The sequence below is a fragment of the Cryptotermes secundus genome, unplaced genomic scaffold, assembly GCF_002891405.2.
Source record: "Cryptotermes secundus unplaced genomic scaffold, Csec_1.0 scaffold682, whole genome shotgun sequence".
Taxonomy (NCBI): Eukaryota; Metazoa; Arthropoda; class Insecta; order Blattodea; family Kalotermitidae; genus Cryptotermes; species Cryptotermes secundus.
In genome coordinates, this window is record NW_019730110.1 from 1,205,266 (window position 1) to 1,221,833 (window position 16,568).

Consider the following 16,568-nt stretch of genomic DNA (forward strand, 5'->3'; position numbering starts at 1 on the left):
ATTTTACAGATTTTGCAGAAAATTGTTCGTTTATCGTTCAAAACGAGATTCAAAGTTTCCATTGGGTAAATCGACAGGCTACACTTCACCCTTTTGTGTATTACTACAAGGCGGACACTATAACAAAATGCCCAAGCTTCTGTACAGTCAGTGATCATGTAAAGCACGATAGAGCCACAGTTTTTGTGTTCCAAAACTTCTTATCGCTGATATAAAAGAAAATGTGCCTTCAGTCAGGAAAGTTATTTATTTCAGTGATGGCGCTGGAAGCCAATATAAAAACAAAAGAATCTTTCCAATTTAATTTATCACTATGAAGACTTCGGACTTGAAGCAGACTGGAACTTCTTTGCCACCCCGCACGGGAAGAATGCCTGTGACGGTATTGGCAGCACCACGAAGAGGCAAGCAGTGAAAGCCAGTCTTCAGAGAACTCATTTTAATCAAACCATGTGCCCGCTAGAACTGTAAATATTCTGCACAGAAAATATCCCAGGAATAGTTTACTTTCTTGTGTCAAAAAAGGATGTTGCAAGAAATGAAATCATTCTAAAAAGCATGTTCCAAAAGTGCAAAACTGTGCTCCACACAAGAGAAAATCACCAGGTCGTCCCTCTGGAGGAAAACAGGGTCAGGTGTTATTAAACATCCAAGTCCGATGGTTTCGAAGACATCGTGATAGTGGACACTTACTGAACCACGTGTACTTTCAAACAAAGTGGAAAATATTCATCGGAGTACACAAAGAACTAATAACATTTGATGCAGGTAAGCCACTTGTTGAAGTACTGAATTTTTTGGTAAAATTCAAAGTGCCCACAACTTCGCTATTAGTGGAATATCAAAGTTGTAATTTTAACTCCAAGTTACTCTAGAATAGAGCATTATTTGCGAGGAATTTAAAAAATTTCGGAGCTCCTCCACTCGTGATATAAGATGTTAAAAATGGCCGATTGTAGGCCCAGAGCAAAGTTTGAAATCTCCTGGAAAATTCTGGAAAATAGGTACGGGGTTCAACCTATGTGATTATATTCCCCATATAGGAGACAACAAAGGGTAGAAACCGCAGACCTGATACTTTCCCCCTCCCATTGGTTTCTGAAGGTCAAAAATAGCGTTTTCCCCAAAATCGATAGGTAAGTTTCGAGCTTAATTACACCTACAGGAAGTGAGCTGAGTAAAACCTTCTAATAACATGATTTATAGTACATATCATGAGGAACAAATTGGTTTCTTATTGGAGTCTCTAGCTTCAATAGATATCGACATATGGGAGATAACGCAAACCTCCATTTCAGGCGAAAACGCGTTTTTTCGCATTATAGAAACTTCGCTATTAGTTCAATATCAAAGTTGTAATTTTATCTCCACGTTACTCTGGAATAGCGCATTATTTTTTATCATTTAAAAATTTTTCGGAGCTTCCCCACCGGAGATATGAGACGTTAAAAATGGCCGATTTTGGGCCCAGAGCAAAGTTTGGAAGCTCCTGGAAAATTTTGGAAAATAGGTACGGTGTTCAAAACTATGTGATTATATTCTTCATGTAGGACAAAACAAAGGGTAGAAACCACACACCTTATACTTTCCCCCTCCCATTGGTTTCTGGAGCTCAAAAATAGCGTTTTTCCCAAAATCGATGGATAAGTTTCAAGCTTAATTACACCTAGAAAAAATGAGTTGAGTAAAACCTTGTAATAATATGATTTATAGTCCATATCATGAGGAACAAATTGGTTTTTCATTGGAGTCTCTAGCTTCAATAGTTATCGAGATACAGAAGATAACGCAAACCTTCATTTTAGCCGAAAACGCGATTTTTCGCATTATAAAAACGGCTGTACCGGGAGAACCGAGCGGATTACATTTTTTTTTAAATATTTTTGATGTGTGAAAATATGTAGAAATAAGTGTACAAAATATTAATTTTTTTAAAAAATGGTGAGCGACCTATCTGGATGACTTCATATGGAATGACCCTCAAGTCAAAGAGAATTCATTTGCAGGGAGTATATAGCATGAGTGGAGGAGAAGAAAATTGCATATTAAGTTTTGGTTGAAAAGTCAGAAGGAAAGAGACTACTAGGAAGACCTAAAAGTAGGTACGACAATATTAAGATGGATCTTAGAGATAGGATGTGGTGGTATGTACTGGATTGATCTGTCTTAGGATAGGGACCAGTGAAGGGCTCTTACGAACACGGTAATGAACTTTTGGGTACCTTAAAATTTTGGGAAATTCTTGAGTAGCTTAGCGATTGGCGGCTTCTCAAGAAAAACTCAGTTCCATGGAGCTAGTTACTCAGCCAGATTGTTTGTTTTTCTTTTTCTTTTCTTATTCTTTGTTTCTTGCTCTGCTAGAACCTTAGGACGCATATTAAGGCATTAGATTAACATAATTTACACTAATGAATTAATGTAAATGTGGATGTCTTTGTGGTCTAGTGGTCAGAGTTACTGGCTACAGATCCAGAGGTCCGGGTTCGATTCCCGACGCTACCAGGTTTTCTGAGAAGTAGTGGGTCTGGAACGGTGTCCACTCAGCCTCGTGAGGATAACTGAGGAGCTATTTCAAGAAAATAGCAGCTCCGGCCTAGAAAACCGAGATTAACGGCCGTGGGGATACGTTGCGCTGACCACGTGACACCCTCTATCCACTAAAGTTGGCACTAACTTCACCGACAAGCGGCGGTCGCTCGGTTGGTATAGTTCGCTTGCGGACTCAAGCCATGGATTTTTGTTGTTGTTGTTGTTGTTGTTTTGTGAATTCATATGCAATGATTCGTATTCTTATTCTTATTCTTCTCGAAGTATGTAAACTTTCAGACCTATAAAGCCTCTTCTGTTATCTCTGATCCAAAATGTGTATTTCTTTCTCATTCTGGGAAGATCTCCCTCTTTCTCTCTCTCTCTTTCCAGCTGCTTTAATAATATACTAACTTTGCCAGTCTATTCCCCCCCTACCATTTTTTAAATGTGTTACTGACAGTCACTTCTGTCTTCCACTATCTTTTTAACTTTCAGTGCTTCTCTTATAACCGTATTCCTTTGGTTGTTCAATTTTAAAAGCTAAAACCGAACAGTGGCTTCAGAAATTTAATTTATGTTGCATCAAACTGTCACATGTCTCCCTTTCCATATCTGTGGCCCTACTTTGTAATATATAAACACGGAATTAGCCGCACACACACTTAAGTAACAAATGTTCACGTTTTATAAGAGCTATCGAAAGGGGTTTTTTCTAAAAAAAAAAACACCAAATTTTGGGATGTTACGATGTGTAGTCTCATGTAATTTTGACATTTTAAATGTATGTATTGTCTATATTTTTGATGTCGATAAATAACCAAAGCATTCACCAATCGAGCAGCAAACAGAGTGATACTGAGGCAAACCTCGGTAGACCTCTACCAGACTACACGCTGATACATCTCAGATGATAATACTGGTGAGAGTCATCATTAAGAAGACTGAAACTCGGGAAATGGTGCTGAAAAGATAGTTTGGCAACAATCAAAATTACTTTTACTGCACTGGTTTGGAAGGCAGGAATTTTATACGCCAATGTCGACTTTACTACTTAATTTTCAGGATTCCTAACATTATATATAACCAATCGCAAAATATATAATTCTTAAAGAGCACTAACATTTGCGGTGTGACATCATGTCGTCTGGTAGAAGCCGCTCTGCTTGTAGCTTGCTTCTTGCAGGTTTCTTTCTATGTTTACATTTTTGTACTGAAGATGGAGGCAATAAGTTACTCCGAAATTTCAGAAAACAGTACCCTTCATATTCATGGTCGTGAAAGCCTCAGACCGAAGGTGTTAATATTAATAATATTTAGGGTAAAAGATAAAGTGAAGCTATCCGTATAACAGTCTGTGAGGACCATAAGGTTGTGAGACGTCGAGACTCCCACATTTTCTAGACAGTGGGCTCATAGATGGCGGTAAGGTTCTCAGCCTTACGCGCCGGCCGCCCATTAATCCCAGGAACATTCCTGGTACTCAATTCTTTTAGAGCTGGAAGAATTAGATCTATTGAAAAATCCAATGTCCTTATCGGGAATTGTATTCACGACCTTCCGGCTTGTAGCACAGTGCCTTAATCAAGTACTCTACCGCGTGCCCCTGCATTTAGGGTACAATATTTAAAAATATGGTCTTTGTTGTTAGTGAGGGAAAAAGATTCGCTTCTCAAGCATCGGCTTGCATGATAACTTACATGTCAAGGAAGAGGCTACCAGTAAAGTAACGTAGGTGTAACGTAAGAAGAACTCTTGAATAATAGATGATAACTAAATTAAATAAATAGATTATAATGATTCATTAAAATGTCGATAAATGCCTTTGATATATCCTGTACTAACAAATATTTTAAGACGACAATCACGATTTTAACCTATATTATCATTTCAGCCATTACACTTATTTTTCCTTTTCGAAATAATTTTATCTCCAAGAAGAATGAACATCAAGGCGCCAGTCACTTTCTGGATTCGTAACTCTTCATTTAGAAAAGCAGGACAGCGCAGAGAGCGGTCCTGCTGCTGCCACTGAGAGTGCCTGTCTTGTCATTACTTACAGACTAAACGATTAATACTTGTTACAGGCCTCTGTGACGTATTCGTCCACTTACGTACTCGTGGCTCTCAGTATAGATCGCTACGACGCCATCACGCACCCAATGAATTTCTCAGGAAGCTGTAAGTATCATACCAATTCTGCGAAACGGATAATTATAGAGATTATTGTCTTCTGGGAGGTGACGCCGTGTAGTTTTTGCTGGATGTTTGCAGACGTTTTCCGAGGTTAGAATGAACTGAGAGCGGAAAAATGGAACATTAACTCTTCTTGCTGATTGTTTGCTTGGCGTACTCTTTCACCCTGAAAATGGAATCAGTGCGGTCCTCCGAAACGTCAGTATACTTCTATCGGACTACATTTCGTTACAACGCAGTAAACATCGCAATGATAACCTCAGTGTAACAGGGAATTTTACCAATAATCATAATATTCAGGTTGTTTTATGTTATTTCATGGAATAACCCCCCCCCAAATGGTTTTTATAATCTGAGGGATCACTTACCTTATTTTCCAAACACTGAGAATGAGTGAAGTCTTCCAATTCCCTAAGGGATAAAAAATCTCATTAGAATACAGTAATGTGAAATATCAAATAACAGTTCATTACTCCTACCGCATTCTATCTCTCTCTATTCCTGTTACTTCACTTGGAGCATCGGCCATCCGTGAAACGCTTGTTTCACTTCAGTTTCTTAGTCGGTAAGACTCCTTGGACGAGCGATCAGCCCGTCGCAAGGCCACTAACTAGCCTAACCACAGAATAAACGCACACAGACATCCATGTCTTGAGTGGGATTCAAACCCACGATCCCAGTGTTCGAACGGGCGAAGCCGTTTCACGCCCTAGACCGCACGGTCACCACAGATAATAATACATAAAACAAACGAACTCCGTGGCCTTTAGTCAGCAAGCGAACTATACCGACTGAGCGACCGCCGCTTGTTGGCGAAGTTAGTGCCAACTTTTGCAGATAGAGGGTGTCGCGTGGTCAGCGCAACGATTCCCCACGGCCGTTAATTTCAGTTTCCTGGACCGGAGCCGCTATTTCCTTGAAATAGCTCCTCAATTATCCTCACGAGGCTGAGGGGGCCCCGTTCCAGACGCACCACTTCACAGAATATATGGTATCGCAGGGAATCGAACCCGAGACCTTTGGATCTGTAGGTAGGAACTCTGACCACTAGACCACATACAAAAAAAAAAGACTCGACGGAGAAGAGTCATTGAGGAAGTCACAGACATTTTGTTGCCTAAGAATCCCCTACAATTTATGGAATCCGGTTTGTCTGTATCGTCTCCTAATATCCGAGCACTGGGACGCTGTCTTGATCAGCTGAGCAACTGTCACTTTCTCATGGGCGTTTCTGCTTCGTAGAGGTGGTTGGTTAGGCAGAAAGTTGCTTAGTTAAGTCACCTACTTAGAAAGATACAAAAAAGTAAAGTTGTCCCTGTGCTTATTTAATTAAGCACTACACCATAGAGATAGATGGGGTAGTGAAGGCATAGCTCCACCATTCTTCACCTCCTCACTACTTGGATATGAGTGGTTAGCTTCATAACCCGGCCGTCCCCCCCCCCCCCCCAGCACCACTCCACGAAGGACAAGTAAAGNCCCCCGAAGAAACAGTCCAGGTAGTAACTGGAGATGAGGCCGGGTGGGCCCTAGAGCCGGTATGGAGGCTGTGGAGAAAATAAAAATTTCTTAAACCTGCCGGGAAATGAACCCAGGAGTCCATCCCGCTGTCCTTCGCTGTACAGACTGAGGTATGACGGTTTCCCGGTATCATTTTCGGTACTACATATCCCAAACGGATTGGTTATGGTTTGAACCGGGATGTCCAAGTCGAGAAGTGGCTCTAGTCCACCCGAGCTACAGACGTCCTAACTGCATCATACGCGTAAGTAGTTCTCGTGATTACTTGCCATCTGTCTGCAGAGGGGAAACCAATTTCTCGGCCAGTATCCGACAAGAGATAAAGGAAACCCGTTAACATGATTAATGCAAATTACTTGGAAGTAATGAATTGGTTGCTGAATGCTTGGACATCACACGATATCTGACAAACGGAACAGAGGTTCTCCTTAGTTGTAGCCCATCATGGACTTCAGTCCATTAAATCTATTCGTCTGTTAACAGAAACAAAGCTAGCTCCTAAACGGCTGTTAACAAAGTTGACAGCCGATTACGTCCAAAGGCAGAGCTGACCGGATGACATAACTGCGTGTTAATTGGCCTTTCATATGTTAGCAAGCTGATTCTGAGGAGTAAATACAACTGCAATTTTTCATAATAACACGATTCTTTTCCTTTGGCGCTACAGCCCCATTTCTGGCCTTGGCCTACCTCCATGAAACTTTCCTTTTCACTTCAGTTTACTAGATCTTAGACAGTCGGTAGGACTTCTTGGGCGGGTGATCAGCTCGTCGCAAGGCCTCTGCATATACACAAACACAGAAAAACTCACACACACACAAACACCAAACGTCCATGCTCTGAGTGGGATTCGAACCCACGATCCCGGCTTCCGAGCGAGTGAAGACAGTGCATGCCTTAGACCGCTCGGCTACCGTGACCGGCAAATGACATGATTACTTTGCTTTATCTATAAAGAAAATCCAATAGGCTGTGTGTAACATCTTATAAATAAAATATATATTATTATTTTGTTGAATATTGACCAACCTAACGTCACTCGTTATAACGCTTTTTTATTCTGGAATCAATTTGTAAGATATACTGATATATTTCGCGAATATTATTAACGATGTCATGAATGGCGTAACCGAAAAATCACCGAAATTATGAAAGCAGCACTAACGTGAAGAGGGGTGTTATGCAGAAATGCTTCGGGAGAAAAAGCCTGAGATAAAGACCTCAGTTTTTTATTACTTCTTCGGGAAGAAATCGGATAGTACTGGCCACAACTGAGCCCACCTCCCAGTATGTCAAATCAATATTTGTATATTATACATAGTTCGCAAGGAATTTCAAGTAAACTGATAATTTTAACTATATTTGGCCATTTCATTTACTGTATAATCTTAATAAATTATAACTTTAGAAAAGAATTTCCATGACTGCTATGTTAAATAACCCCGTATAAGGCTGATTCAGCATGTCGTCTTCAGTAATGCATTTCGAGCGTTCAGCAAGATGTAAGATACTATATGTGAGCGTGTTTTTCCCCTTCTTGTTCAATACATACTCACACAACCTTTTATAAAATTAATTATAAATTTTATAATCTCCAAATGACCTACTTATGTGTTTACCCTTCCTCTGTGCGTGTCTCCCCTTTATACTTTGGAGGTTTCGTGAAGAAAATGAAGAAAATATTTTCACCAAAGTAATGCATATAAACGTCAAACCCACTGCTGAATATAACACCGTGTAGTCCTGTGAAAGCTGACGTTTCGGATGAATATATCAGCTCCATCTTCAGTGTCGAATAGTGAGCCAAAGACTCATTTTCAATGAACTAGAGTACATAGCATTATATATCTGAAGACAGAACTCTTCATGTCTGTAAGAACTTCAAATCCAAAGCCAAAATATACAGTGTCCGGATGAAAGGTATCCAAAATTAAATCATTATATCTCAGAAAAAATTTATTACACACATTAATTGGTTGGAAACTATCAAAGTTTTTCTGCGTATATAACTTTCTCAATAAATTTAAATGTGGGCTCCCTTGGTGGCACGACAAATATCCAGGCTTGAAGTATGTTCAGTGTTACCATAGCCACAGCGTCCCTTATGCGGGCTTTCAGGTGTTGAAGGTCGTTGATCTTAACCTGGTAGACAATGTTCTTCACATAACCTCACAAGAAAAAAATCGACTGGGATAAATCTGGCTACCAAGGAGGCCAAGCGATTGGACCACCTCTGCCAATTCATATCCCAGCCATCTCTCTGTCCAGGTGATTCCTAACATGGTGGCAGAAATGTGGCGGCGCATGCGCGTAAGCCGGGTATGAAAAAAAAATCCTTTCCAATAACATAAACCGGATACGTGTATGAGAATTACTTTCCGAGATATACATATTTTATTTTGGATACATTTCATCCGGACACCCGGTATTTATACCCATCACGACGTATTTCCGATTACATTTAGCCATTTATTTATTTTTTAGGGAGACGAGCGCGGATGTTGGTTGGCAGTGCTTGGCTTCTGAGCTTCTGTTTTTCGGTTCCTATTGCAATCTTCTACGAAGAGAAGAAAATACAAGGTACTACTTTCCTCTGCTCTTTCTGTGCTGGGTTTAGCGCCTCTGTGGAGGGTGGTTTAAGTGAAGAACACGATCAGCTGACACGGCAGTAGTAGTGAAGCCAAGAATTTCTGAAAATACTCGCGGTCCCTGAGAGTTGTTTGCTTGATCTGTAGAGGCTTCTATGGAAATAAGTTCTCTGGGGGGGGGGATACAGCATCTCCTCCTCCGCCTTTCTTCTTTTCTTCGAGCGCTATCGCATCATATTGTGAACAAAAATCCGTGTGTGAATCGATAAATGAGATTCACAGTGAACTGCCATTTTATTTCCAAAAACGAAATATCTGGGATGTAAATATATTCCTTACGGGAACCTGCCTTCTCAGTTTACTTAAAAAAAACTTTGTGGCCTGTAGTCCGCAAGCGAACTATACCGACCAAGCGACCGTCGCTTGTCGGCGAACTTAGTGCCAACTTTTGCCGATAGAGGGTGTCGCGTGGTCAGCGCAACGGATCCCCATGGCCGTTAATCTCGGTTTTCTAGACCGGAGCCGCTATTTCCTTCAAGAAGCTCCACAACTTTCCTCATCAGGCTGAGTGGACCATGTTCGAGACTTTTTGCTTCCCAGAAAATCTGGTAGCGCCAGGAATCTAACCCGGGACCTCTGGATCTGTAGGCAGGAACTCAGAGAGGCTAATCAGTCAAGGCAGAAGAAGAAGAAAATTTGAGCTTAATTTAATGCGTTTCAAAGAATGTCGATGTTAAATCTGGGCATTACATTTTCCAGTCATTTTTGTCACTATTGCTGTTGCAGATGAATTCCAGTGTTGGCTCGACTTCCCCCACCAGTACCACTGGCAGGTGTATGTGACTCTGATTGCCCTGACCGTATTCGTCGTGCCAGCGCTCATAATCACAGCCTGCTACACGGTCATCGTGTTCACCATCTGGAGTAAGAGCAAACTGCTCTTACCGTCTGCAAAGAAAGCGCGCCACGTCAGAAGTATGCCCATCTTGTTCTTTCGGCCATAATAAAGTCAGTCTAGCTGATAAGGGGTTCCTTCGTGTTATACTGTCCCTAAGACGTCGATTCCCAAACTGAATGACGTGATGTCTCCAGCCCCATTTTGCTTTTCACCAAAATCTCATGCCCCAAAACTGAGTCCTTCTTGAGAAGCTACCAGTCGTTGAGCTACTCAAAAATTTTCCAACGTTTTATGGTACCCGAACATTCATTACCGTATCCGCCAAGAGTCCTCCATTGGTCCTTATCAATTCCAGTCCATACCACCCCTTCCTATTTCTCTAACATCCATTTTAATATTATCCTTAATTAGTACAGTGCAGTGACAGAGGGTGCAGAGAGCCCACAGTGATCTGGACGCCGTGACTATGCGGATATACTCGTGCTGAAACTACGGCGCAACAAACATAGCGCTTACACAGAAAGACCGACCCATCCATCGTCGAAGTGGAGGCCCCATTTCGAAACATATACATGTGTAGGAGAGAATAAAAATCGTTGTCATGGATGTGGAGGAGACTGAAACCGGGAATAACTGTACTGGCGAAGGTCAGCATCAATTTAATGGACCGACCGAGAAGTGAGTAGGTGGTAGCTTAGATATGGGGGATAGTTCGGGAACCCAAGGAAGGAGACGTCCACCGTTGGAAGCCGCTACCAAGCAACAGCTAGTTAAAACTGAGAAGACTTTATATGTGTTGTAGTTACAGTTATCTTTGGAGCGTGTAATTCAATGAGACTGTCTAGTTATTTGCAGTTACGAGCGCAAGTGTACCACAAATCCAGTTACCAATACGAACCTCGTTCTAGTCACATTTAATCACATGACATTATAGATAAACGTCACATGTTCATTTGGGGTTTTAGGTTTTCACACCTGTGGCAATGAAAAGTATTATCTTCTAGGATGTTACGCCGTGTTGTCTGTTAAGTCTATTGACGTCTGAATGAAACAGCTTGTTTCTTGATCGTTATTTCATTAGATTTACTCATCCACTCTGAAGATGGAGGCACTACATTCATCTGCAAAATCAGTAAATTTCTAACAGATACCACGGCCTCATCCCAGAAGACATTACACTTCTTGATGTCTCCAATTAACGTAACAGGGCACGTGCTGAATTTCTCTGTTTTGGGATTTGCAGACGGTGAACTCGTTACCGCTGACGACCCGAATTCCAGGCGGGCGAGCTCCAGGGGACTCATTCCCAAAGCGAAGATAAAGACCATCAAGATGACATTTGTCATTGTCTTTGGTAAGACCAGATGAAACCCTTCTATACCCACGTGGTAATGAATATCCATCGGAAACAGTGGCTTGGTAATCCCCCTTGTGCGTTATATAGGACAAATTAATATCAAAGTGTTTGATGGATCTGTAATATTCTAAAGAGCGCTCCACAAACTTCATAAAGGAGCACGTACTGTATACCTCATATGACAAGTCGCATTAACTGTCTCCACAGTCATTCTCACAAAAAAACGCAATATGTCTCAAGGAATACATTCTCCTGCGTCATAATTTATAAGGTTCACATGCTTACAAAGGATTTACTTTTAGAAGTCAGAAAATGACTAACAGTTCCCTTCAACTGATACATGCTTTGACAGTACGTGTATTTTGAACTTTACCTTGAAGTGGAACAATTCAATATCAATACTGAATGAGCATCAATAAATAGGAAACATGAAACTACCACTACAACTACATACTGGGTAGATCTACGTAGTGGTAATACCGGCGATCCTGAAGTGTCGTGGTTTTCTTCAGTCTCTATATGGAAATTGCGGACATAGTAACTAGATTATCCTACAGCCACATTCTTCCCAATCAGTTCCAATTCATCCATTCCAGAACATTCTACTATCCATGTCAAGAATTCAGTCCATTTGGGGGCACGTGGTAGTGTAGTTGGTTGAGGCACTATGCTACAAGACGGAAGGTCGCGGGATCGAATCCCGATGAGGTGGATTTTTTTCAATTTACTACCTAATCCTTCCAGCCGCACTATGGCCCCTGGGGTCGACTCAGCCTCTAACAGAAATGAGTACGAGGAATATTCTTGGGGGTAAAGAACGGCCTGCGCGTAAGGCTAACAACCTTACCGCCATATGAGCCGACTGTCTAGAGAAAATGTGGGAACCTCGACGTCTCACAACCCTATGGGCCTCCGCGGCCTGTTACAGGGATACCTTTACTTATTTACTTTACCCCTGCATTCTATTTCTGAAACATCTTGTCATGTAAGCGTTACAAAGAAGGTCTTAATTTCAAACATGACTTGCTCTTAGAGATATGAGGATAGTCACTTTGTACATCACTGTAAATTAAATATGCATTGATTGAATTTCCTACAGTCTTCATCTTGTGTTGGAGTCCGTATATCGTGTTCGACTTGTTGCAAGTTTTTGAGTACTTCTCCAAAACGCAGACAAATATCGCAGTGGCCACGTTCATCCAGAGCCTCGCTCCACTGAACTCGGCAGCCAATCCTCTTATCTATTGTCTCTTCTCGACTAACATATGCAGGAGTCTCAGGTATGCCCAGTGTTTCTCAGCTGGTGGTTCGCAGACCCCCCCCCACACACACACACACACACACAAAGCAGCGTAGTTTATGCCAGTCATTCTGCGAGTGAGAACACCTACACTTGGTCTACTGATGCACTAATTGCCAGTCCTGACGGATTTAACGGTTTATACGTTTATTTCATTTATCGAAATGTTTATACGTACACTTTTTTGAGACATCCTGTATACTACAGGTTCTGAGAAAGGTGAGATGGAACTCCGGGTCCATCACACTTGTTGGGCCCCACCCCATTCCAAAAGCTTTATAAATTTATTTAATAAATATTTTTAAAAATCGGGTTTTCTCTCAAAAGAACATCGAAGTAACAACAAGAGTAATAATTCAGCAATTTGATTAAACGAAATTGCAACATTCCTGCTTACGTGTTATTATTTCGTTTAATTCAATAATAGTGTACTTAGGAGCCGGGATAGCGCAGTCGGTATAGCGACTGGCTACGGGCTGGACGTGAGGAGCCGGGATAGCGCAGTCTGTATAGCGACTGGCTACGGGCTGGACGGCCGACAGGTCGGAGCTCCAGTCCCGGTAGGGTCAAGAATTTTCTCTTCTGTATCTTGTCCAGACCTGCTCTGGGGCCCACAGAGCCTCCTATCCAATGGGTACCTAGGCTGTTTCCCCGGGTGTAAAGCTGGGAGGGCGTGATGCTGACCATTCACCTCCAGCTAGTACCGAGGTTAAGAAAATGTGGATCTATACGTCCACTCACCCATACGCCTTCATGTCGTAGTGCTTAATTAGTTAAGCACAGGGACAACTTTACCTTTTTAATAGTATACTTGCAGCTTCTCAAGTACTTAATCCCAAGAAGGACTCAGCTTCATGGACCCAGTTAAATAATAGTAGCCAAAATAACCCTTCTGGCTCGAGTATGTGAGATGAAAGATCTGAAATTACATAAGTTCTGGTTACCATAGCAAAGAATTTTCACGCTCTGACACGTTGCATGAATGCATTTTATATCGTTATCACAAACAACATGAGTCTTAAGACTAATACTGTTTTCTGGGCTATGAAGCCGTGTAGTCCTGTATGAGTTTACTGGCGTTTCAGAGGAAAGTGCTGACCTCATCCGCTCTCTCTCTTACAGCCGTATAACTTTCCTTCCAAGCTTGACTTACTACCCTGAAGATTGGGGTAGCATATTCCTCCGAAACGTCCTTAAACTTCCTACCATTTCGCCACATCTCAACGTTCTTCATAGTGTCCGCTGTGGCGACCCAAAAACCAACATGTATTTATTTCATTTTCAGGAAAATCCCACCTTTTGCGTGGTTGTCTTGTTGCTGGTCAAATGAAAGTAGGGGAGTCGACCACCAGGGGCGCAGCGTGAGGTATACTCATACTAACACAGACACCAGCATCGTGACGGAAACTTTCACTTCTTCAGCCAGACGTCTGAATACTATACACAGTTCAACCGCAAATGTTCCCCTTGTACGGCATGTCCAGCTGCGAACGCCTCCAGCAAACCTCATCTCCAACACGAACCTTCACAGCATTCAGACAGATACTTCAATATTGTAATCATGTTGTGTGTCAATGTTCAGAGTTATTCGTGTGAAGTGTAACAACATCCTTACCTACTTCCCTACTGAAAGTAACGTGACATTTTTTCGTGTCGTGAATATCACAAGTATACGAAGCAACACTGTACTGAAATGCCAAAAGGACTGCTCAGAATATGCTAAGTCTGAACGAAAAGGCCTATGTAATATTTTCTAAATGTATCTGTCTCACTGTCACAGTATTTGTATCATACATTACAACGCCGTAAAACGTATCTAAAATTATCTGTAAGGGTGCTTCAGATAGTGACGTAAATCATTATGTCATCATTAGAAAATAACAATTTTCTGTTCCCAATAGACGATTGAAAAAAAAAATGGCCGCCATACCGGATATTTCGTTGAAAATATGGGACCGGAATTTATGACGTGTCATCAGAGATACTTTACAAAGAGTATATTACATGATCCGTTACTTAGAATATAATATTTTTCTATAGAAATTGAACAAAAAATCAATTTATAATTCAGAATATCGTTGATTTGTATATGAATTCAATATACATATATTTTAATATGTCACACTAATTATCTGTGAATATAAAAAAAAATACTTTTCGTAGATACTGAATATATTCAAATTATGGTCAATTAAACAAAATATTCTTTTTAGAGACGTCTTGTTATCGGATACTTTTCTGGTTACATCTGAACCAACTCCACTCGCCAACGTAAAGTTTATCAACAACTCATAAACGGTAGTCTTTCTTTTCTGACTGTCATACATTCGTAACTTGTGAGGTTACGTAAAGGCAGTATTGGCTGATTGCTTACAACTTTAATTCGTGTAACAAAACCTGTCCACTGTTCTTTATATGTGCGGAAGAACTATCCTGCAACACTATAACATGCCGACAGAGTGTCCAGTGCTACGGGCTGGAAGGACGAGGGATTGGAGTTCGAGTCCTGGTAGAGGCAAGAATTTTCTCGTTTACATGTCGTCCAGACCAATTCTGGGGCTCACCCAGCTTCCTATCTAATGGATAACGCGGGCGTTTTCCCTGGTGGTAAAACAGCCGGGGCGTGAAGCTAGCTACTCACCTCCAACTAGTGTCTAGGTTAAGAATACGTGGATCTATATAACCACTCCCGCATACGTCCACGCGGCACGGCGGCCACTGACTGGCCTATTGTAGCCTGCCCCGGGTGATTATGATGATGCAGAATTTGGTAGAATGAAGACTGGCAGGGGAAACCGAAGTACTCGGAGAAAACCCGCCCCAGCGCCACTTTGTCCACCACAAATTCCACTTGATCAGACCCCGGGATCGAACCCGGGCCGCCGCGGTGGGAAGCCAGCGACTAGCCGCTTGAGCTATGGCGTGGCCTTACGTCTTGGTCTTCCCAGTGGTCTCCTTCCTTCCGGCTTGCCCACCAATATCCTATATGCATTCCAATATCACTTATATTATACATGGTGGGGCGCAGAAACTTCCTTTTTTGAAGACGAATAAAAGAAAAATTATTGCTGATAGACAAAATTTATGTTTAGCTAATGAAAGAACATACTTTAAAGTTTTAAATCATGTAGTTTTAAACAAAATATCTTGAAGGTGATGGCCACCGTTCTCTATGCACTGATGCAACCGTTTTCTGAAGTTCCCCTCTGCACGTTCCAGCATATGCACCGGAATTTGGGCTACTTGTTGTCCTGATGATTTTTTCACCACACTCCCGGTTGTCCTAAAGTTCTCTACCCACAAAAAAATCGATTTCCGGTCGAGAACCGGACCTCCGGGCTTAACTCCGAAGTGAGTACGGAACGCACGCTGAACCGCCACGTTGGAATGGTTGTTCGAAAAATAGGCTTCGAGAGCAAACGCACGCTGCTCACTCGTCCACCTCATGTTTCCTACTGAGGTTTATTAGACAGAAACTTCCGCGACTGCTGCGTTCGCCGAGCCTATCCCCACTTTTCTGAGACCTCACCTCCCTTCACAATGCGTCTTCACAAAAAGGAAGTTTCTGCGCCCCATCCTGTATAAAATATTTAACAAGAATTTGGTTAAAGAGAGCCGGGTCATGATACTAGTCTCATGCTCTAATTAACTGCGATATCTGAGATGGCATAAATCCAATTTTATTTTCTCCTTCTTAAGGACAGACATACAGGTAACTTAACATGATGGATTATAAGTAGATACTAAATGGTTCTGATGATAGTGTATAACCGTCAAAATTAGTGGATTTTTGGACTTTGTCCATCGCCCGGTATCCTAGAAACTAGAAAACACAACGTTTCGGAAACTGGATCTGTTTCCATCCTCAGGTGAGATTGGGGGAGACATCTACTCTGTTGGGTCCCTCAGAAAGATCTAACCACAATCACTGCTTAGCTCTTTCTAAGAGACCCAACAGAGTAGGTGTCTACCCTCACCTGAGGACGGAAACAGATCCAGTTTCCGAAACGTTGTGTTTTCTAGTTTCTAGAATACCGGGCGATGGACAAAGTCCAAAAACCCAGTAATTCCGAGTTTTTCCAGATTATTTTATTAAAGTAACTTGATGTCGTAACGGACAGACGTAAGCTGTGGGCGAACGTCAGTATGATAGATCCACAGATAATGATGTAGAGTGTAACA

General features: G+C 41.7%; 2 protein-coding genes across 5 annotated transcripts in view; one reads left to right on the top strand and one right to left on the bottom strand.

Moving 5' to 3' along the window:
- The window catches only part of LOC111866215 (cardioacceleratory peptide receptor), a 150,681-nt gene extending 136,194 nt beyond the window's left edge, over positions 1–14,487 (top strand). For all 4 annotated transcript variants that reach the window (XM_033752164.1, XM_023854958.2, XM_033752162.1 and 1 more), the window contains exons 5-10: positions 4,614–4,707; positions 8,728–8,823; positions 9,618–9,806; positions 10,973–11,083; positions 12,186–12,366; positions 13,672–14,487. In XM_033752164.1, coding sequence (XP_033608055.1) covers positions 4,614–4,707; positions 8,728–8,823; positions 9,618–9,806; positions 10,973–11,083; positions 12,186–12,366; positions 13,672–13,945 — 945 coding nt within the window. In that variant the 3' untranslated portion in view covers positions 13,946–14,487. The remainder of the gene's footprint in view (positions 1–4,613; positions 4,708–8,727; positions 8,824–9,617; positions 9,807–10,972; positions 11,084–12,185; positions 12,367–13,671) is intronic.
- Positions 1–16,568, bottom strand: part of LOC111866213 (neuropeptide Y receptor type 1) — a 439,022-nt gene that overhangs the window by 384,658 nt on the left and 37,796 nt on the right. The window contains exon 2 of the mRNA XM_023854955.2: positions 5,091–5,133. The gene's annotated coding sequence lies outside the window, so the exon portion shown is untranslated. The remainder of the gene's footprint in view (positions 1–5,090; positions 5,134–16,568) is intronic.